General features: G+C 40.5%; 1 protein-coding gene across 1 annotated transcript; it reads left to right on the top strand.

Annotated features, from left to right (window-relative positions):
• Positions 1-7,841: 7,841 nt before the first annotated feature.
• Positions 7,842-21,042, top strand: LOC147867482 (mediator of RNA polymerase II transcription subunit 12-like). The gene is made up of 13 exons (XM_087315269.1): positions 7,842-8,116; positions 8,722-9,081; positions 10,862-10,921; positions 11,950-12,055; positions 12,153-12,227; positions 12,353-12,406; positions 12,489-12,596; positions 13,053-13,199; positions 13,299-13,646; positions 13,720-16,100; positions 16,422-19,046; positions 19,149-19,479; positions 19,624-21,042. The coding sequence occupies exons 2-13, from the start codon at positions 8,921-8,923 to the stop codon at positions 20,056-20,058; spliced, it is 6,831 nt and encodes a 2,276-aa protein (XP_087171395.1). The 5' UTR covers positions 7,842-8,116; positions 8,722-8,920; the 3' UTR covers positions 20,059-21,042.
• Positions 21,043-21,489: the final 447 nt, after the last annotated feature.

The raw sequence follows: 21,489 nt of genomic DNA, 5'->3' as shown, positions 1-21,489 counted from the left end.
GCTACGACTGCCTATAGCCAAGAAACGGGTGAAGATTTTCAAGAAGCGGACTGATGAAGAACCCTATGTGATCCTAGACAAGACCGACAAGGAGGAGCAATCAGACGAAGATCGCGGTGATGCGGAAAGCGAAGAAAGTGGATTACAACTCATAGTCGACTTAAGGGGAGAATCGGAGGAAGCTTCAAATGAAGGTGAATAGCAAGCATCGGGGACTTCGGCACATATCGGAGGATGAGCAGGTTCGGAGGGGGCGAGTGTCGTAGTATGAATCACACACTATGTGAAATATGTAATATACTATATCCGATTTAAAGTACGTATAATAAATAAAATAAAATATTAAAAATATATTTATTACATGCATAGGGCATGATTCAAACCCTGTACCTCCACGTAGACAAACCCCAACCTTACCATTGTACTAACTTATCCTTAGCATTCTAAATATAGATTTAATACCTATAAGACCTTATTTACGCCTACCTTTATTAAAAAGGTAAGTCATGCATTTTTAGAGTACGTGAATATTTTATTTATAAGAAAAATGTAAACCAATAAAATATTACTCATGCACATCTAACGTGCATGAGCACTATATTTAGCAAATAAAAGGTTAAAAAAAAGCATCACATGCACATTTAGTGTGCATGAGCACTTTTAGGGAAAGCAGGAAGACATGCTTAGCCTCTCCCATCCTTATATAAGGAGGAGAGAAATATGTATAAGGTTGTTGGTTATTTTACAATGATTGATTAATATAATATATTCGTGGGATTTATGAATTTGCTAACTATTTTTCTCTCTTAATCTGAGTACTCACTAATACACTATACTCGTGGGATTCACGAGTTTTTCATATCTTTCTTTCTTACAATATATTTCATATTCTTAATTGCCTTAGAATTTTCTTTTCTCCTAGTCCAAAACCTCAGTGGTTCCCGCCCGACTCACGTAACAATCCGGAGCCGAAAGGCACGACAACGTTCCATCGAATTTCACAGGAAGTCCAATCTTGGGCTCTTTATGAAATCCTTGGGGACTTGATCCTTGTTGTTGCAACGCTACGATGGTTGCTTCGAGTTGTTGTACACGTAATGCTAACTCCCCATGTTGTTGTTGCTGCGTTTGCTGTTTTTCTAGAGCGATTTGTTGAAAATCCCCTAACAATCGTTGGTTTTCTTGTTCCAAGGCAACAAAATTTTCTTTTAGACCCTGTAGCTCGGAGAAAACGATTTGATATTCTTGGGCGCTAACAGTAGCCATAGTATTGGAAAAAAGGGGTAAGAGGATGAGGGAAACCGAAAAGAAGACTAGAGGAAAATTGGTTCAAACTGTCAGGAATAGTACTAAAACAGAGAGAGAATTAGTACTGGAGAAGGGAAGTACTATTAGTACTAAGAGGACAAGACTACGTAAGACTCCCAAGAGAGGGAGAGAGAAGAGGAGAGAGAGAGAGAGAGCGAGGACGAGAGAGAGAGAGAGAGAGATGATGATAATAGATGATATATTATATGAAGAGTAAGTACAAAATGGCTATGAGGCTTAAAACTGACGTTAAACCAATTTGGTTCAACATAATGCCTTGTGCCTCCTTTTATAGTGTTCTCAGGAAGAGTCCTGAAACTTCTAGAATGTTCTAGAGAAATTTGGAATATACATTAATTTCCTATAATAAAACTTAAATGAAAATAATATCTAACGTATTACAATAGATAGTATAATAGTCAAGAGCTCGACCCATATAACATAAGGTCATGGGTTCGAGTCTTGCCATATCATGACACCATCAAGACTAACATTATGTGTCGGTCCCCGTACATCCAAATGGATTAGGTCAAGCTTGTTACAGCTCTGGTTTCGTTCGATGGGGAATGGAAGCCGGTGTTGCTTCCCGAGTTGTTAGGCTTCACATATTCGGGCCTACCGTCCACTGAATTTCAGCAATCCGAACACAACTTGTTTCGATTGCAGGTCTTGAAGCCTCCGGTAATTGACGTGGTCGATCCACTTGTGCCACAGGTCGATGTCTAACTCGACCTTCTACCCTTTGGCAAACATGGCGGTACCAACGTCATTGGTGTTGAGGATGAACATCCTGCCTTCCCTGCGCCCTTGCGCGATTATCCGGCCTTCTTCCTCGATGAAGCACTCGAGGTGCGTAAACCGCACCTGCATTCCCTAGTCGACGATTTGTCCGACCGATAACAGGTTCTTTGTGATAGTCGATACATGTAGTACATTCATTAGCTTCCCCTTTTGTCCGACATGGCTTAAAGGGACTTCTCCGACATGCACAATCGGGTGAGGGGGTCGTCTCCGGTTTCGACAATCCCCAATTGTTCCGGTTTTTCCAAAAAAGAGAACCACTCTTCATGGCTTGTCATGTGATTGGACGCTTCGGAATTAACATATCATACTTCCTCTGATTTGGAAGTAGTCTTCTTCATCGAGTTAGCCTTGTGCTTCATCACGAAGGTTGGCCCTTTACCGGTCCCGAATCCTTCTGATCCTTCCACATAGTGCGAGCTTTGCCGGTGTTGTAGTGTATTCCACACACTACGTGAAAACCATAAAATAATATATCCGATTTTAGATACATATAAATAAATAAATAAAATATCAAAATATTTATCACATGCATAAGGCAAGATTCAAACCTTATACCTCCACACTACCAAACCTCAACTTTACCATTATGCTACCTTATCTTTAGTGTTCTATAAATAGATTTAATAACTATAAATGCTTTATTTGTGCCTACCTTTATTAAAAGGTAAATCATGCATTTTTAGAGTGCGTGAATATTTTATAGAAAAACGCAAGCAACTAAAAAGTGACTCATGCACATCTAGCGTGCATGAGCACTATATTTAGCAAATAAAAGCAAGGATTAGAAAAGCATCACATGTACATTTAGTGTACATGAACATATTAGAAAAAAAGCATGTAGCTATGCTTAGTCTCTCCCATCACTATATAAGGATGGGGAGCACATTGTAGTTTTTGTTGATTATTTTTCTATAATGATCAATCAATCTAAAATATTCGTGGGATTCACGAATTTGCTAAAATAATTCTCTCTTACTACCTAAATATTGACTAAATATACTAAACTCGTGGGATTCACAAGATTCTTATCTTATAACTCTTTAAACCTATTCTTTACTAGCCTTATTTGTATTTTTCTTCCTCCTAGTCCAAAACCTCGGCGGTTCCCACCCGACTCACGCAACGATCCGGAGCCGAAAGGCACGACACCGGTTTTCCCGACCGGATTTGCTGGATCCGGATTTGTCCGAAGCTTCTTCCAGTACCCGCTTTCCCTATGGCCCTTTTTGCCACAATACCAACATTCCGTGTCGGCTTTTCCTTGCCGGCTTCCGGCGCCGCTTTGACTCCCCCTGCTTGTGGAGGGTCCATAACTGTTGTCGACACTACCTCTGTGCCTTCGGTCTTGCTCTAGCCAGTCGTCTCCATTGCGTGCCGACCCACCTCGTCCTCCACGTCCACGGGGTAGATCCGACTCCGTGTACAACATCCGGTTGTCTAATTGAGTGGTCCTCGACCCGCTCACGTGGTTTTCTTCGACCATCAACATTGATTGTAAGTCGAAGAAGGACGGTGGCTTCTCTCGGGTGCAGATCGCCGTCCGGATTGGCCCGTACCTTTGCGCTAGACCATCGAGGCAGATTTGGACCATAGTACGTAAAATTCATGTTCGTCTAGCATAACATTCGTTTTCCTATGTTGGAAAACAAATGCAAATGTTATTCAAACATTCTTGTGTTTTCTTTTTTCTTTTTTCCCATTTTTTGAATGATTTTTTTTGTTTTTTTCCATTTTATAGGCTTATTTACCTCATATAAATAGTTAATCCAAAAGTATGGTATTTATCATTCTTTGAGGGTGTTTTTCTTACACGAATGATTGAACCATTCACGAATGCGAATGCACGTATGGTTCGTATAGTTCATACTATGATTTGGACCATCTCATTTTCATCCACCGTCACATTGATGGAGCCGAGCACGTCACAAATCTCCTTTATCTTGGTGGTGTAGTCCATAACTGACATGTCTCATTGCCGGATGTTGTTCAGCCCTTGTCGGAGCTCCAACTTACGAGCTGTGGTACTCGCGGCGAAAATCTTCCTCAGATTTCCCCAGGCCTCCTTCGGCGTTTTCGCATCCTCTATGTAGCCGAGCATCTGGTCGTGAACACAGGACGCGAGGTAGTACAATACTCGGCTCGCTCCTTGCTCCCATACCGGAAAGTCATTGTGTGCCAGCTCTGGCGCTACCTCGTTCCTTCCTTCCACAAAGCTCCAATATCCATGCCCCAACAGGTACTGGTGCATCTTGTATGACTAGGGCGCGTAGTTGCAGCGGTCAAGCTTCTTTGTTGGAAGTGCACTCACCATTCCTTTGTCCATGTCTTCTCGCTGTCTGTTGTTGTCGGGTTCTAGGGTTCGTCTATGAAAGCAAGCGTTAGCTGCAGAGGTTCTCAACCCTCGTGCTTTGATACCATGTAAATGTAAATGTGCGGAAGCGTTAGATAGAACCGACTAAGCCGGATAGCAATAGAGAACGAGATGAAGGTTTAATGGAGAAGCTTAATACACAGAGAATACGCAGGAGAGACAGAGAGAGCAGAACATAAACATCGATTCAAAATGACTCTAAAACTCTGTACATACAATGTGCTATAATAGCACTGTTTATACAAGTCCATAAAGGCTGACAGGTACTTAAATGCTCATACGAGCGACTGACACTAACTATGAGACAATGATTGCCTAGTAGTCTAGGCTACTACTAGGCTTCTGGTTCCCGCTTGAATCCGGCTCTCCGATCCGTCTCCCCGATCCATCTGGTTGTTTCCGAATACTGATAATGCTCAGGCTTATTCAACCGAACCAGATCCGGTTGAGCTTGCTTGCTCAACAATAACCCATTATCTTCACCAAATCGGCTTCAAAATGTCCAAGTTTGACAATTCTTTGTTCATCCTGAACAACTCTAGAGGACACCTATTCATCATAATTTATGTGGACGACTTGGTCGTTGGAGGAGAGCACATCGGGGATATCAAACACACTAAAAGGCTACTCTCCGGCCAATTTGACATAAAGGACATGAAGGAGTTGCATTACTTTCTAGGCATAGAAGTAATTCAGACTCCTGACGGCATCATGATCTCCCAACGGCACTATATCCTCAATCTACTCTTCAAGTTTGGGATGACAGAGTGTAAGCCTGTCGCCACCCCTCTCAATTTAAATGTAAGGCTAGATGCCGATTCCGGCACAGAAGAGTGTGAGTCGACTTTTTATCGTCAGCTAGTCGGAAGCCTAATCTACCTCACTATCACTCGACCCGACCTCAATTCACAGTCGGCCTCCTTAGCCAATTTATAAAGACACCATGGAACATTCACCTGAACTGTGCTAAGTGAGTGTTACGCTATGTGAGTGGAACCATGGATTACGACATCCTCTACAAATTGGCCAAAATGATTAAACTCGAAGGGTATTCCGATGCCGACTGAGACAACTACAAAGCCGACAGACGATCAACATCGGGATTCATCTTCTTTCTCGACAACGGAGCCATATCATGGAGCAATAAGAAGTAGTTGACAATCACATCGTCGAGCACAGAGGCCAAATACAAGGGCAGGACTATCGCCACACGTGAAGCCGTTTGGGTCAAATGAATCTTGAAGGATTTGGGCGTTCCCACCAAGGGTCCAATTCTCCTCTACTGCGACAACATTAGCAACATCCACCTGGCTCACAACCTAGTATTCCATGCTCGGACTAAGCACATTGAGGTGCACTATCATTTCATTTAAGAGTGTGTCCTGGTTGGAGATGTCGACCCGCAACACATCAACACGAACCTGCTGACAACTGACATCTTCACAAAGGGCCTGGGTGTCGACAAGCTACGACAGTTCACGAGAACCTAGGTCTCTTGACCACTGACCATTTGAGCTTGAAGGGGAGTAAGTAAATGTCCAACACGACGTTGATCGGAGTAGATTAATCTCAGGAGTGCGCTGGCCATCCGAAGCTGAAGCCGGAGTCGACTCGAAGCCGACCCGAAGACCAGTCTGAACCAACTATTCGGCGACCAGAAGTTGCGTTTGAAGGGGCGTGTTGAGAATCAAACTCAACTTTCCTAGTGTGGGAGGACACCTTAGTATACTCAAGTGTGTGAACACCCCACCTCCTAGTATAGTAACTAGTGTGTCATAGAACTTTAAGGTTCTATGAAACATATTTAGTAGATAGTTAAGTCTCAACCTCTCTACAAGTGGTGGTTGTAGTGAGAGAACATAGAGAGAAGGTGACTATTGGTTCATTCTTACTCCTTGTTAATACAATTTTATTGTTTTGTGTATACCTCTCTCTCTCTCCTCCCCCTTCCCCTCTCTCTCAGTCACCTTCCCTGCACAAAATCACACTTGATTCTTTACAACATGCTTGAAGATTTGTTAAAATTGAACCCACAACCATGGCACGATGTACTACAATGACGAGCTTTTGATTGGGTATGGAAACCAATCCTCTTGAATCTTCTAAGCATAGAAGTCATCAACCAACAAGATGATGATTGCCACATAAATACACTTGAAGCCCATTTGGAAAGTGATGACACGAGCTTCACCCTCCCTATGTGTGTCAATAACGTAATCACCTTTGCAATAATTGACATTGCATAAGGGCTAACATAATCAAATATAATTGTTGGCGGGAGTGGGGGAACCCAAAAATGGTCCCCTTAGATGTAAAACTACGAATGGTTGACGAGTTCATTCAATGACTCGAGGGTATGGTGCATGCCCATAAATTCTTAGTATACAGGGTGGCGTTTTCTCTCACCTTCGTAGTCACAAGGCCCACTAATCAAGTGGCCTACAAGTGGTTATTGGGAGACATTTCCTTCTGAAGTTGGTCATGGATTTCGACAACGACACAATCTACATATAAAAACATAATAAGACCTTCGGAGTTTAAGTCTACATGCAAACAGTTCACGAGCAAGAAAGAAACCAACTAATGGACACCCAATCAACAACCACAAAATTTGAAGCAAACCTTGTGCTCCTTCCGAGAGGCTCATGCACCACCTACATTGGCTGGAAGCTCAAACCAATGCTAAGTCCACCACATTCACATCCTTAAACATGAATTGGGTGCACGGTCTAAGTGATCGCCGGCACATTCCTTTCCCGTGAAATAAAAAAAGAAGTTGACTTAGCATACTTGGTTTGAGCGCGGTCTAAGCGATTGCCGGTGGCAGATTCCTTTACCTTCGCAGGAGGGCAACTCCATTTTTTTGAGAAGTTATTCTTCTAAGTTCTATGCATAGAACGTAATATTCGTGTTCGTGGAGGCATTCAAACGTTTGAAAACGTACACGTTTGAAAGAGGAAAAATACGCGCTCCTTTTTTTTTTTCTTTTTTTCATTTGTTTACATTGCAAATTTAGCCCATAATATAGACCATAGTTAATCCAATCAAACGTGTCAAACCAATCCAACTTTTAGTTGATTTACCATTCACGTTTTATTGAATCAAACGAGCATGCGAATGCGCGTATGATACGTATGGTTCATTCTATGGTTCTATGCATGCATGCATGTATGTATGTATGTAATAATGATGTATGTATGTATGCAATAATAATGTATGTATGTTCATTTCTTTTGACTGGAAGAAACTCTGCCCTCTTTTGCCCCCTTTCTCTTTCAAGTGTCCACGCATTCCTCTCTCTGTCTCAATTCTGTGCAGAAACTCTTTCCTCCCTCTCCCCCCCCCCCCCCCGCTCTGCAAACCCTAATTCTCCTTCCTCATCGATTTATCACGTTCCTCTTCCTGTTGTCCGTCGCGGAGACGTCTCCTTACCCGCAATTCGAGCTCTTCGCGATCTGGATCTGGTGGATGCGAGCATTTTGCAGCATAAATTTACACTTTTTGTCTCCCCCCCCCCTTCCTTTTCACTTCCGAACAGAACAGACTGATCAACTCAACACTACTCCATGGAATCTTCATTATATCGTCTTTAACCTCAAAAACTTTCCCCTCCCTGAGTTAAAGCTAATCGAGGTCAGTCTTTCCTTTACAGATTGTCACATATATACGCATATTCGAAACGTACGTACATAGGTTCCGCTTCAAGTAAATAATCTCAGAACTTATTCTCCTAGTTAAGCTAGTCAAGGAATTTCTTTCAGATTCTCGCATACACCACATCACACACACCTATACATATATATAGGCCGCGCACTTGAAGTGAAAAATCTCAGAAAATACTCTCTGAGTTAAATAAAGCTAATCAAGGTCGTTTTCCCGACCCAGATTATATATATCTACGCACATACATAGGTACATATATATATACTTACATACAGACAGACGGATACAAACGTTTCAGTTTAGTGTTCTAGGTGATGTATAAGAAGTAGTAGACAGAATGCCCACGCTTCATAGAAGTTCATTATAGCAACTTAACCTCATGTCTCTTTTTCGGAGTTAGGTTAAGCTAAATAAACTCTTTCTTTCTTGGAGACTCTCATTTTGTATGTATATAATGTACATATTTTACATACCTATTAATCTAGGCCAACTGGCATTTTTGAGAATTCTCTCTCTCTCTCTCTCTCTCTCTCTCAGTTTGGGTCAAAGCTAATCAAAGTTTTCCTTTCTTGCAGATTTTCACACATTGTATATACATATACATACACACGCGCATGTATATACGCATATGGTATATACATGCGCATATCGACCTGAGTTTAGGTGCCAGGCCAATGCCTTATGGCCTTGGAAGGTTTGAGCATACATGGAGAGCTCGTGACCTGAGGGTAGAGAAAGCTGTGGCAGTATGCAGTGTTTGGTAAGGCCAGAGAAATGCACAGATATCCTCCTCCAACCTCCACCCCCACCCCCACCCCCAGTCTGGCTCCAGCTTCAGCTCCCCTCCCCTCTTCTCTTGCTGCATCATCCAGTGGACTCCAGAAAGAAGCTGTGCGCCCGGATTCGAGCTTTTCAGCTCCATCTTTGAATACAAGGTTAGTCATTTACCAAGCCTTCTCATCTTTCTGACCCCACTTTGCATTACAAAGTCAGTTAATTCTTTAAGCCTTTTCTGTTTCCCCCTTTGAGTGTTCAAGTCAAGCTTTTTTCCCTCCCTTTGAAATGCGCATTTCACATTTCAAATGTTCCTGGTCACCAATTTAGAGAGGTTTACTCTGTCACTATTTATTTATGTGTATATTAAGATGAATAAAACGGAGTCATTAATGACCCGGAAGTGGAATCTCTGCAAATCCTTGTTATTGCAGAAGTTTGAACAAGCAAACCTTTTCTTTCGAAAACTTAAGCCCACCACACCCTTTATTATATATCACCACTTGCATAATGGCAATGGGTTCCCTATTTTTAGCACCCTGGGAGACCTCAGGAATGCCCTGCCGAACTTCACAATCACCGAGTTGACTCTGATGCTCCACAATCCTTATCACATGCACATGGTTGCAATCTCAGTATATGATGTAGCCTTACTAAATCCCAACTTCTACCTTCGTCAGAAAGTCCATGTAGGTTTATCTCTTTTGTTCATGAAATAAATATTACTTGCATGAGTATACTTTCCTACTCCGAATCAAAGTATTGATCATACTTGTTTTTTTTCTCTGGTGCAAAAGAGTACATACTTGTGTACAAATGTATTATCCACTTGCTGCTCCAACATAGGAGAGGACAACAGAAACAGTCCAAACCTTTGGAGATGAACAGAAAATCCATCTCTCTTTCAAGGATGGTTTAATTCTGTGTAATTCGGGAGTTTTGGACATGAACATGTTAAGGAAATATAATCAAACTCCTTTTGATGTTTGATGAGAAACAATCAAATACTGGCAATCCTAACTAATAATAATTTTTATAATAAATGTCAAAATTTCAACAAAAAATAGAGGGATATAAAGCCCCTATCTCTTCTTTCTATTGTGGTCAATCACTGATGAATCAAATCGGGAATCAAGCTGTGTCTCTTGTATACACATGAGATTGTGTGCGACTCCCACTTTGGAGATAAAGGAAATCTCAGGGATGATTGGGTTCTTGTAGGCCAGGAGTGACTCAAACCCTCTGAAATCTGTTTCATAGCTACCTGCTCTAATCTCGTGAGCCACATGCCCTTCCTGCATTCGATCTGTTTTGGGGATCACTTCTCTGAAATAGACGGGAATAGAACTAACCTTTTTTTGCCTCTCTCTCCATTGATTCTACGTTGGTGGCCATACACATCACACAACTCACAGAATAATGCATAATGCACACACCACACACCACACCACACACCACACACCACACACCACACAACTTGAAAATAATTAAGACGATGATTTGAAAGCTTGAATGCGCAAAACATATATAACACTTTGGTCAACAAGGAAATGAATAAATCATAAATAAATTCAATGATAAAATCATTGGATATCAGTTCTGAGGCTTGGGCTGAGGTAGCCTGAGAAGTATCACAGAAATGTTTCCTGGTTTCAAAGTTTCGCTATGGTGTTTCCATTCATGTCAAACATAGCATGTTAATTATAAAAACATAAATGTGCAGCTCTCTTGAATTGTTCATAACTGGAGTTATTGTTGACTGTAAGTACTGAATATATCATGGGCTTTTTGTTTCCTGTCAATATTGTAGATTCTCAATTTATATCACAAGAGCAGCTCCTATCCTTCCTCTAACAATGCTTAAAAATACAAGTTATCCTAACAGTATGTGGACCCTGGAGTAGTCAGTTCCTGATACAATTTATTTTATTTATTGTGCAGGCGATCTGTACCCCTGATACCATACATTTTGAAGTGTGATCAAGAACCATTAAATGCACGGTATGCCATTTGGTGCAATTGTAGCTTTTAGACAACAAATTTCATATTGATGTCCAGTGGTGGTCGTGGTTTTTTATATGTGGGATGGTAGAGAGATGATACTTCTTTGGGAGTAAAAGGATCTGTTTTCTTTTCTATATTTGAATAGCTCATATAAGCATTTTAGATGGAAACATCATGTTTAAGAGTCTATGATGGCAGTCTAGAATATATAATAATTCCTGATGATTCTTTTTGGTCACAAAATGTACTATTTCATGGGAAATTGACATAGCTAGAAGTCTGTGCATAGAGAATCTCACTAATAAGTAAGGAAAGACTAGATTATCATCCATTTATGAACTTAAGGATTTTCAAAATGTTCCTATTCACTAGTATGAAGTCTCTAGAGAAACAAAAAAATAAAAAGAATGCATGAAAGGGTAGAAAGCGTAAAATAAACTTTGAGCAAAATACCTCTAGTATCTTTGTAGTTTAGAAGAGTTTACTACAGTCCATTGGTGAAACAATTTTTTAAGTCTGATTATTTCTCAAATACAAAAAGAAATAATGGAGCCGGGTAATATGGATTGCATACATGGGCATGGTTTTAGTGTAACTGAGCATAGTTTGGTTTGCACTGCAAAATGAGAAACAGAATGGTGATATTGTCTCCCACAGTGGCAACCCAAATGATACACAAAATTATTACTGCAAAATATGGTAATCGTAGAGCCCATTGATCTAAATGAAAGTGCTCAGAGATTCCTTACCCATGCCATTGGAAGAAACCGTGACCATTCCCAATGATGCAAGAAACTACCAATTAGTGAGAATCAGGGTGGAGTCTCTGATTTTGTGTGATAAAATTTGAACTAGATTGTCAGCTATAGACACCTCATAGCTTACATGGCGCCAATAGATTTTGAGGTATAAGAGAACAAAGAAAATGATCAATCCCTTCTTCCTTACTGTTTTTTAGCTGCTCCATTCACTTTAAGGATGTCTTGTTTAGGTTTACACAACTACTAATAAAAGAACCTTTGCAGTCTTGGTCCCCCAGATTACTTTCCACCAACTCCAAACTGTGCAGAAGAGTCACTCAGTAGAGATGCTTTTCAGAATGGGTACAAAGAAACTGTTGATGGCATTGAGGTATTTGCATTATATATATCACATATTTGAGATGTTTGTATTGTTCCTTCAATTAAATACAGTACCAGGTCAACTTCTAACTATTCAGTTCTCTCAGGAATCTCGCGAAACATCATATTCTCTAGTAAAACAGCAAGTTTGGGCAAAACCATTGATTAATAAATACAAAGAGGTAGGAAATTCGTCAGCATGTCAATAAATGCCTGTTTTTGTGTTTCTTTGATATATTTCTTAATTATTAATTTATTCATGAATTAATCTTGAATTGCATATATAACTAAGCTTTCTACTTTATAGGCAATACGCAAACGCCTTACTGCCCTAAATAACTCTCTTTTACGCAAGAGAAAGGTGAGTTAGCATGTCTCAACTCATCACCTTAGAATCAGATATCAGATTTAACTTCTGTGAATGACATGGCTCTCATTTTCAGGCTGGACAAGTGTATGGAGTTCCTTTATCAGGTCCTTTATTAGCAAATCCTGGGCATTTCCCAGAGCAGCGACATTCTGGAGAGGATAATCGAAAGAAATGGATTGAGGTCTGTGCTTTCCTCTAATATCTGTTGAATTATCTTGTAGTCAAATAGGTGCCCAGGTCCATTGCAACATTTTTGAATGTGTTCCTCTCTCATGCACTTTATAACTAATGATTTGAAGAATAGTTTCCTGAGAAAACACATGCATACATATGCATGTATATATGTATTTCTGATACTATCCAACAACTGCATGCCCACAAGGGGACCACCTTGTTTTGAATATTAAGGATAACCTGTGAGCAAAGAACTGTAGAGCTTGCTGAATGGGATTGTTCTCACTAGGCTGCTCATTACTAGAGGGGGTACACTATGTCAAACTGTATAATATTCGCAGATGCAATATCTGGGCCTCACATTTAACTTAAGAAATAAGATTTTCATGAAAGTGGTATAGAAATATGTGAAATATCTTCATCTTAGATTATTTGGTTATGAGTTGCTGTTATTATTTTCCAGGATCTATCACAACATAAGAGGTTGAGAGTATTGGCAGATCATGTTCCACATGGATTGCGACGTCGATCTCTCTTTGATGCTCTTGTCAAAAATCAGGTTCCTTTTCTCCGTGCTTCATGGTACATCAAAGTTATGTACCTTAATCAGGTTAAAATATGATTCATATTTTCAAATACAGTGTAATGGATATACATTTTACCATTTTATGAGTTGAAATCTTCAAAGGTTCTTTACTTCTATAATCAGGTCCGCCCTTTATCTATCGGTATGTCTGCTGGAGGTGCAGACAAATTGCAACAAAAGAGAGTTGAATTGTGGACTAAAGAGGTTTTGGAATATATGCAATCACTTTTAGATGAGTTGTGCCAGCATGAAGAAACACAATTTTCAGCTGGAGGGAGGGACAGTGGTACTATCTTGCCAACTAACAGTTCTTCTCAGAAACCTAATAATCTCTCACATGGCAGCATTGATGAAGAAGAACCACCTTTGCTCAAAAGATGGCATTATATGTATCACGTTTTGCAACTACATATGTCAGAGGGGTTGCTTCATCGAGCAGAAGTCATTGACTGGGTTCTGAAACAGTTGCAGGTGTGTGGAAACATTCATGAGAATTCAAAAACTGACTAATTTGACATAAAAGCTATATTTTATTTCTTTGTAGGAAAGAGAGGCATTGGATGCTGTTGAATTGCTTTTGCCAACTGTTTTGGACCTCATTGATGATATTTCCACATGCCAAACTTTAGTTCGTCCAGTTGTCGACATTTTCCTTCATAAGCTGCAGGGATTATGTCCTGGTCATAACTTACCGGATCCTGCTGAACGACCTAGAGAGAATTATACTGCTACATTTTTTATAGAATTGTTAAGCTATCTCATCACAGTAGTTCCAGATAGTTTTGTGGCCCTGGATTGCTTTCCTCTTCCAGCCTACATTTTTCTGAGCAGAAAACGAGTGCCTGCAGAAGTTATGGATGAAAAAGTAAGGGCATTGCTGGGGTCTTCAGTTGAAAGGGAATCTTATAGACACAAAAGATCACACCATGCCTACGAAATTGGGGTTAAGTTTATGGCTGATGTCATACACAGAAGGGCTATATCTCTTGCAAAGGCAGTAAATCCAGGAAGTTTAAGAAAAAATGAAGGTAGCGTCATTCAGTGTTTGGATAAGGCTCTTATCACCGGAGATATTCTAGCTGTATATCACTGTATGTTTGATGAAGACTTTTGTGGTCATGAGCAGCCACCAGATGAATGGCTTTCCAAAGTCAGTCCGTGGCTTAAGCTCAGATCTTGTTCCTCAGGAAATGCAAGCCCTGCAGAGATATTTTCTGTGCGGTTTTTATGCGAGTGGGCAATATGTGACTTCAGGGATTGCAGGAAGATGTCGAATACACCAATGGTGGAGCATAGGACTGCCAGTTTGAAATCTGCATGTAGAGTTCTTATAGCAGTTTCAGTTCTTTGCTTAAGGTTAAAAGAGGTGGAAGAAAAAAGGGAGACCAATAACACTAATGGTGAAGTATGTGGAGGCAAAAAAGCCGAGGTGAATGGTTCTGAAAATTGCAAAGCATCTTCATTTTTTGATAGCCCAGGACGTATTCATGATATAATAGCCGTATGGCTCGATCAACATGACCTAAGGAAGGGTGAGGGATTTGAAAGATTGCAGCTACTTTTGTGGGAGCTTGTAAAGAAAGGATTATTTTGGCCTCCTGCCTATGTAAGGAAGCTTATTGTTAGTGGGGTGCTTGAAAAAGAGGCGGCTACTGATAAAGAACGTGCATCGAGGCATAGATACCTTCTTCAGCATTTGCCATGGCCTCCTGGCTTAAGTATGGAGGAAGAAGGAAGACAAAATCTAGATCCAGAACTAACTGAGGCTATCCGTATTCATCGGAATGAGAGGCGTTTTTGTCTACAGGAATTTGTTCCGCGTCATTCCAGTTTTTTAAAACATCAGTCAGTTGCTAATCAGCAGCAATTTCAGAAGACTGTTCAGGAAACAAGTTTTGCAGAAAAATCTTCCTGCACTATTGCCAAAACAAGAAGATTACAAAAGAAAAAAACAAAGGTGATGGAGTTGAAGCAAGCAATTGCAAAATTCTTTCATTTCCCTGACTGGTGCTTTGGAGTGGAAGCAGGGTCATCACATGATAAATCATTTTCATTACAGACATCTCTGAAAAGACAGTCAGTGTCACAAGAAACCTTGGTAGAAAAACTAGATGGAACCCCTAGTTGTAATGAGTGTAATCGAAATAAAAAGCAGCGAAACAATGAGGGAAATTCTGTCTTCATTCAAGGACATAGAGTAAGTGCTGGGGACAATGCTGACTTGTGGTGGATAAAGAAGAAGCCAAAGCCAGTAGATGCTGTAAAAACTGAGCCCATTGGTGTCATCAATCCAGCAAAACAACCATCTCGAGGTAGACCAAAAACTGTACGAAAACTAAGCCTTGCGCAATTGGATGCTATTCGCACTGAGGGCAGTCAAGGAGCATCTTCTAGTCACATCTGTGATAGTAAGGTTAGCTGCCCTTACCATAAACCTGCAATTGTAGATACTGTGCTCTCTCAAATCAAAGAAGGAAAGAAGAATCCCTTATGGCCAGATCTCAAAGAAATTATTGGAATTTTAAAACGTCTTCGGTTGTCTAATAGAGGGGCTGTAGCTACCTGGCTTGATGCAACCGTGCGCAGTCTTGTGGAAGGTGGCAACAAACTTGCATCAGTCTCCACATCAATGCAGCAGTCGGCAAGATTGAGTGTAACTATTGGTGGTACCCCTGCTGCTGATGACCGAAGTTCAATAAGGTGGCAACTTGAAGAAGAGGATCTTGTTGCAATTCTCTGTCTTCTAGATGCTGCAAATGACTTCTGTTTATTGATCAGGTTTTTACTATGGCTGCTTCCAAAAGCTAGCATATCCAATGTAGTTTCACCAGGCCAAAACTACAGATTTTCTACTTCACCTGCTTTGTTGGGCAAGGAGTTTGCCTGTATGATCAGCGAATCAATCATTCTGACAAGCCTGCGTAGGTGTGCTGTTATATGTTTTGTCCTATTTGAGCTTCAGTAAAATTTATCCTGCTGCTTTGCAACTTCATTTTTTATTCCTATCCATAACTACCAAAAGATTTTGCATGAAGTGAGGCTAACCTTTTGTTAATGGTACTACCCTGGGGATAAGCATTAGAGCACTGTTGAGTGAATCAAGATAACATCTTAATAATCAATCCAATCATTCATTATATCTATCTATCTATCTATCTATCTATCTATCTATATATATATATAGCCCAATCTTAATAAAATAATGCTTTTGGTAAACTTAGGATATTTCCCATGATTTTTGTTCAGGTATGAAGGTGTTTTACTGGCTACAAATCTTCTGCCAGAGGTCTTTTCAGCAGGAATGCAACGTGCAACATTATTACTGATATCTGGGTCAAGCAGTAGAATTTCTTGTGCATCCTTGTTTGCATACATTCGTGAACTCTACAAAAAGTATGGTAGTCTTCAGAGCGTTCAACTATGGGAAAAGAATTGGAGACCATGTAGTGACCAAAGGATGGTTAATGAACTGGAATTATTAAAGGCTGCAGACAGTGAGCCTAATTTTCCTTTGCTGGGTGTAAATTCCCCCAATATTGGCGAGGATCGGGATGATTCTCTGCCTCCACGATTGATGGGACGTCTAGTGAGATTTGGTCCACATATGAGGGATCATGTTCGTAGAGGATTCCAGGAGGTTATTAACCAGATGATAACCAAGGAAAGAGAAATCGCTGTATCTGGAAATTTTAAAGATGCTGGTCCAGGAAGATGGGGAGAAGGTGTTCAGGCAGCTCAGTCTGTGGCAGGTGGACTTCTAGAGTGCATCAAACAGCAAGCAGGCAGTACAGTGAGTGGTGACATGCAGCTTGCAGCAGCTGCAGTTTCTGCTGTTGTGAGCAATGTAGGAAATGCTGTTGCAGGTGTCTTTGAAAACCTTGCCTCAAGTAGCGTGTACTTTAGCTCAGCCTCTATGGCTTCTTGTTTGAAGTGTACTCGTCGGATATTACAAGCACACCTGCAATGTTTGCGATATCTTAAAGAAGCCCTTGGTGAGAAGCAAACCAAGGTCTTGGAGTCTGCTCTTGCATGTGAAGCTACTGCCGTGATAGCAAATGTAAGTGGAAATTCTCACATCAGAGCACCTAAGCCTCAATTTCAGCTTTCTCCTGAGACTCCTGATCCTAGCTCCACGTTGAATGAAGTTGGTGCTGGATCAAATGGTTTCCTTTTTTCAAGGTCAAATACAATAGCAGCAGCTGTAGGAGCTTTTGTAGTTTGTGCAGTTCTTGAAGACGTAGTTAGTTTGGAAAATATCATTTCCTTATTAAAGATTAAGGAAGGGCTGGAGAATTTGCAGCTATCAAAAATTAACACTGTAGGTGCCAATGGAATGTCTCGGGTAGTATCTACTGGGACTGCTGTGAAGAGTGAGAACATGGCTGAGGTGCACTTGTTCTGGTTTAGGGTGTTGATTGGTGATTGTGGAACTGTTGCAGGTGGATTGCTTGCTGATGTATTGGGTGAATCAAACATCCTTGCACTCCGACGAATGCAACGGCTTTTAACTCTTGCCACAGTATTTCTTCCTGCCTATTCTTTGTTTTCAATTTCTCTAAGGGGTGATCAGACTTCTTCCATTATTGGCTTAAACAGAGATGATACATCCTTTCAGCAACTGAGTTATGCAGCGATAGGAGATCTTCTTGCCCACGATCCTTTCAGTGAAGTTTGTTTACAAGACACAAAAGCATTAGTTGACCTTCTTCATTTTGACACAAGTGATGTGGAATATGCGTCTTTTCTAGATAACAAAGGGGCTGATGTGCCAACAAAACTGTCCTGCATGGTTCCCTCACGTCCAAGATTGTTTCTTCATGCTATCCTTGACCACAAGCTACCCACAGTAGCTACAGATGAGATGTACATACAAATTCATGCAAATGGGAAGGGCCATGTCACTCTCACAGAGGAGTTGGTGCAGATTCTAGATGATATGCATCCTGCAACATTCCACTGGCAATGGGTAGAAATAAGACTTTTGCTTAATGAGCAAATCTTCATGGATAAGTTTGAGGCGCAGAATATGTCATTGGCAACAGAAGCTATGCATGCTGCCAGATTAGCTATTATGGACAAGCAAAACCTTTCTGATCCAGAGAAAAACTTCACAGATATGATTCTGACACGGTTGCTTGTCCGTCCAGATGCAGCAGGATTGTACTCGGAAGGCCTGCGTCTGCTGGGTAGAGCATTTGAAGACTACCTAATCTTGCAGGTGCAGTGGATTTTAGAGAATGGGGATGTGGTTTTAGGGAGGAAATTTCTGAGGCAACAGCTTGAAGAGGTAGCGCACCGGCAAAAGTTCAAACTTGGTTCTGGAAGGTTCAGAGTGTGGGAATGGGTGCCACCACAGCCCGAAGAGAGTGGTTCAGGTAACAAACAAGGGAAATCAGAGGTTGCTTCTCCAGAGGAGGGTGAAGTGGCTGAAGAGTATCTGGATTTCAGAAAACAATCAAATGATAGAGTTCCAAATTCCCAGAATGGGGATTTAGTAATGCAAAAGCAATTTGCTATTGAAAAGGCACTAGCTGATTTGCTGCTTCCCTGTCTAGCTCGTAGCTCTACGGAAACATATAGCAGGTTTGCGTCACGATTGGTGAAGCAAATCAGTGAGTTAGAACAGCAAGTAAATATTATTGTACGTCCCTCTGGTAGGCCTGGTGTGGCAACTTCAGAAAGTGGTGTAAGTAAGCGTCTTGGCTCTCAGAAAGGTTCTAGAACTGGATTCGAATCATCTAGTCCTGGTATAGGTCGCAGAGGTGTTTCGGTGGCGGATTTATTGCCTCCGTCTGTAGCAGCCTTGCAAACTTCCTTATGGTTACGTCTTCAGTTTCTTCTTCCCCTTCTTCCACCAATTTATACAGACAGGTAAGTTATGGTAATGATGAAATTATAAGCTTGGATAGTTTTGAACATCCAGAAGTAGAGAGATTTGTTTTGAAGAAAACTTAAAATGATGAGGTGTTGCAGAGATCAGACAGGGCGAAATATGCGTTCACTCCTAGCTCCAGTACTACTCCGGCTTCTGGGAACTCGTTTTGTTCAAGAAAGTATAGAAACATTTTGCTTTGTGCAGCATGATTCTCTTCCTATTAGTGGATGGGATTTGGAGTGGAATGCCGCCGCCACCGCAGCTGTGATGGCAGGCGAAAATCTCTTTGACAGGATTTTGAGTGTTCTTCATGCTCTCCTAAGTAATACCTGGGCTTCCTGGCTAAAGCAAAAACCCTCCTATAAGGCAAACTCAAGACCTCCTCGGGAGGTCCCACCCTTTGATAAGGAGATTATCCATAGGATGCAGGTTAATAATATTCCATATTATCAGCAAACATGTCATGATGAAGCACTTTGTTTTTGTAGCTGTCTAATATTAGCTAATATTCTAAACTATTTTCATTTAGCATATCATGCTTTTGTTGTTATCTAAGTTTCTTATTGTATGCAGGTTGATCTGGATCATATGCACCTTCCTTCAATGGTTCGTGCACGAATACAAGCTGCAATGCCTATACTTGCTCCATCTCCTATGCCTACTATTGCCTCTGGTCCTCCACAGGTTCCTGCTTCTGCATTACCTATTATACAACTAAGTACAAATTGTTCATCAACTATGAGTTCTATTACCACCTCATCCAAGGTTCCTATTCGACTGGACAATCTCATCGGGAAAGTAAAACAAAATCCAGTTCAAGATATGGATGCAGAAATTGATCCATGGATGCTACTAGAGGATCTAACTACCTCGTCTAATGTGGGTAGTGGTGGAGTCCTTGTGTCAACCGAAAGTGGCAGTAGCAAAGCCTGTGCCTGGCTGAAAGGAGCTGTAAGGGTTCGAAGAGCTAATCTTACATATATTGGTTTGGTAGATGATGACTCCTGATTCATTATGGGCTCTTATGGCCCATATGAATAAATATTTGACCTAGCCGCTAGGTGCAGAAGATGATTATAGCAGATGATTCTTTCAGAATGACTATGGTCCTGGATCATTGTTCTTGGAGCTACTCATTTCTGGTGTTACAAGGTCATCTATAGAATTATAGAAGTCAGTTTCTGACATGTTATCATCGGCCACTTAGTGACACAGCATGCCATGAATGAACATGGCACTACAACAAACAAAGATGCTTGTGTATGAAACTGGTTTCCAAGTCTGGGGCAGTATTAAGAGCCCCACGTTTTTCCCTTCATGATCTGCAGTGCAAGTTAACAAAACTTGGACATGGATCTGTAAGGTTTTCATGTATATCTACCATAGGGGCACCCTCTCACTGACATACATCTACGTTGTACCATACATCATGTCAAGAGTTAAGTGTAAATCTAAAATTTTACCCTGTAGTTCTGCCATCAGAGGAAGCAATTTATTGGAACTACAAGGTGCAACAATGATTCCTTTGTAAAACATGTTTACCTTACTGTCAGCTCATATAACCCGAGGACTTCGCACATGCTTCCAATCATGTCAACGCCTTCTCCCCTTTTTTCCTTCTTTTTTGGGGGAGCATAAATTGGGATACAACATAGGGGTTGGAATTGGATGAATGGCAGCATTATCTCCATTATGATAAGAAATACATCAGTATGATTATCTAAATTGTTAAGTAATACAGGGTGGAGCACAATAAATCATTACATGTCTTCTACCTATGTTATTGGACCTTCCCATGCCAGGAAGTAGATCTTTCATTAGAATTAAAGATGAAAGAATTTGTTCTATACCTGTTTTGATGTAAAATATTTTATGTACACATGATTGGGAAGGTAATAGAATTGTTTGATAGATCTGTCAACATCCCCAGATTATGAGAACCTGTATATTATTAGTGGGAATAGGTTTAAGAGAAAAAATATGATTGATGGGCATGTAATGTGTATCCAGTTATGCACCACAAACATTAGTAGTTTCACTTCTATCTCAGCCAGCCATTTCTATTTTCAAGTGTAGTATCTTAATGGTTTCTTGTTGATTTCTTATGACAGGTCATATATAAGACGATTTTTAGGATACTAGCAAAATGTTGTCATTATATATATCACAGTTTTTGTTGAGAACCACAAATTTGAAGTTCAATAGGAGGTTTGATTAATGCAGTGGTACAATGATGAATGTACAATACTTGCACATATTAGCTATTGGAGGTAAGACGGCAAGTTACATAAGAAATTAATATTTTGCATTTTAGATAAAGAAGCATGATATACTGTCCATTCAACATTGTTTTAGGCTTCTTTTCAAAGAGTTATTTTCTCTAGTTCTTAGTTTTAATTACCATGAGATTTGGTCCAATGGGGTTGTTTTTGCAATTTA

This window comes from Azolla caroliniana, unplaced genomic scaffold, assembly GCF_043228905.1.
Source record: "Azolla caroliniana isolate FFs.n. ecotype wild unplaced genomic scaffold, voAzoCaro1.0.p SCAF_2, whole genome shotgun sequence".
Classification (NCBI taxonomy): Eukaryota; Viridiplantae; Streptophyta; class Polypodiopsida; order Salviniales; family Salviniaceae; genus Azolla; species Azolla caroliniana.
The sequence above is the reverse complement of the archived record's forward strand: the minus strand, read 5'-3'. Positions and strand labels throughout refer to the sequence as shown.

Bases quoted from the DNA above. Each gene is read 5' to 3' on its own strand.
- LOC147867482 (XM_087315269.1), top strand. From the start codon at position 8,921: ATGCACAGATATCCTCCTCCAACCTCCACCCCCACCCCCACCCCCAGT. The intron at 12,228-12,352 runs GTAGGAAATTCG...TCTACTTTATAG, and splicing joins TGATTAATAAATACAAAGAG to GCAATACGCAAACGCCTTAC. The intron at 19,047-19,148 runs GTAAGTTATGGT...GAGGTGTTGCAG, and splicing joins CCACCAATTTATACAGACAG to AGATCAGACAGGGCGAAATA.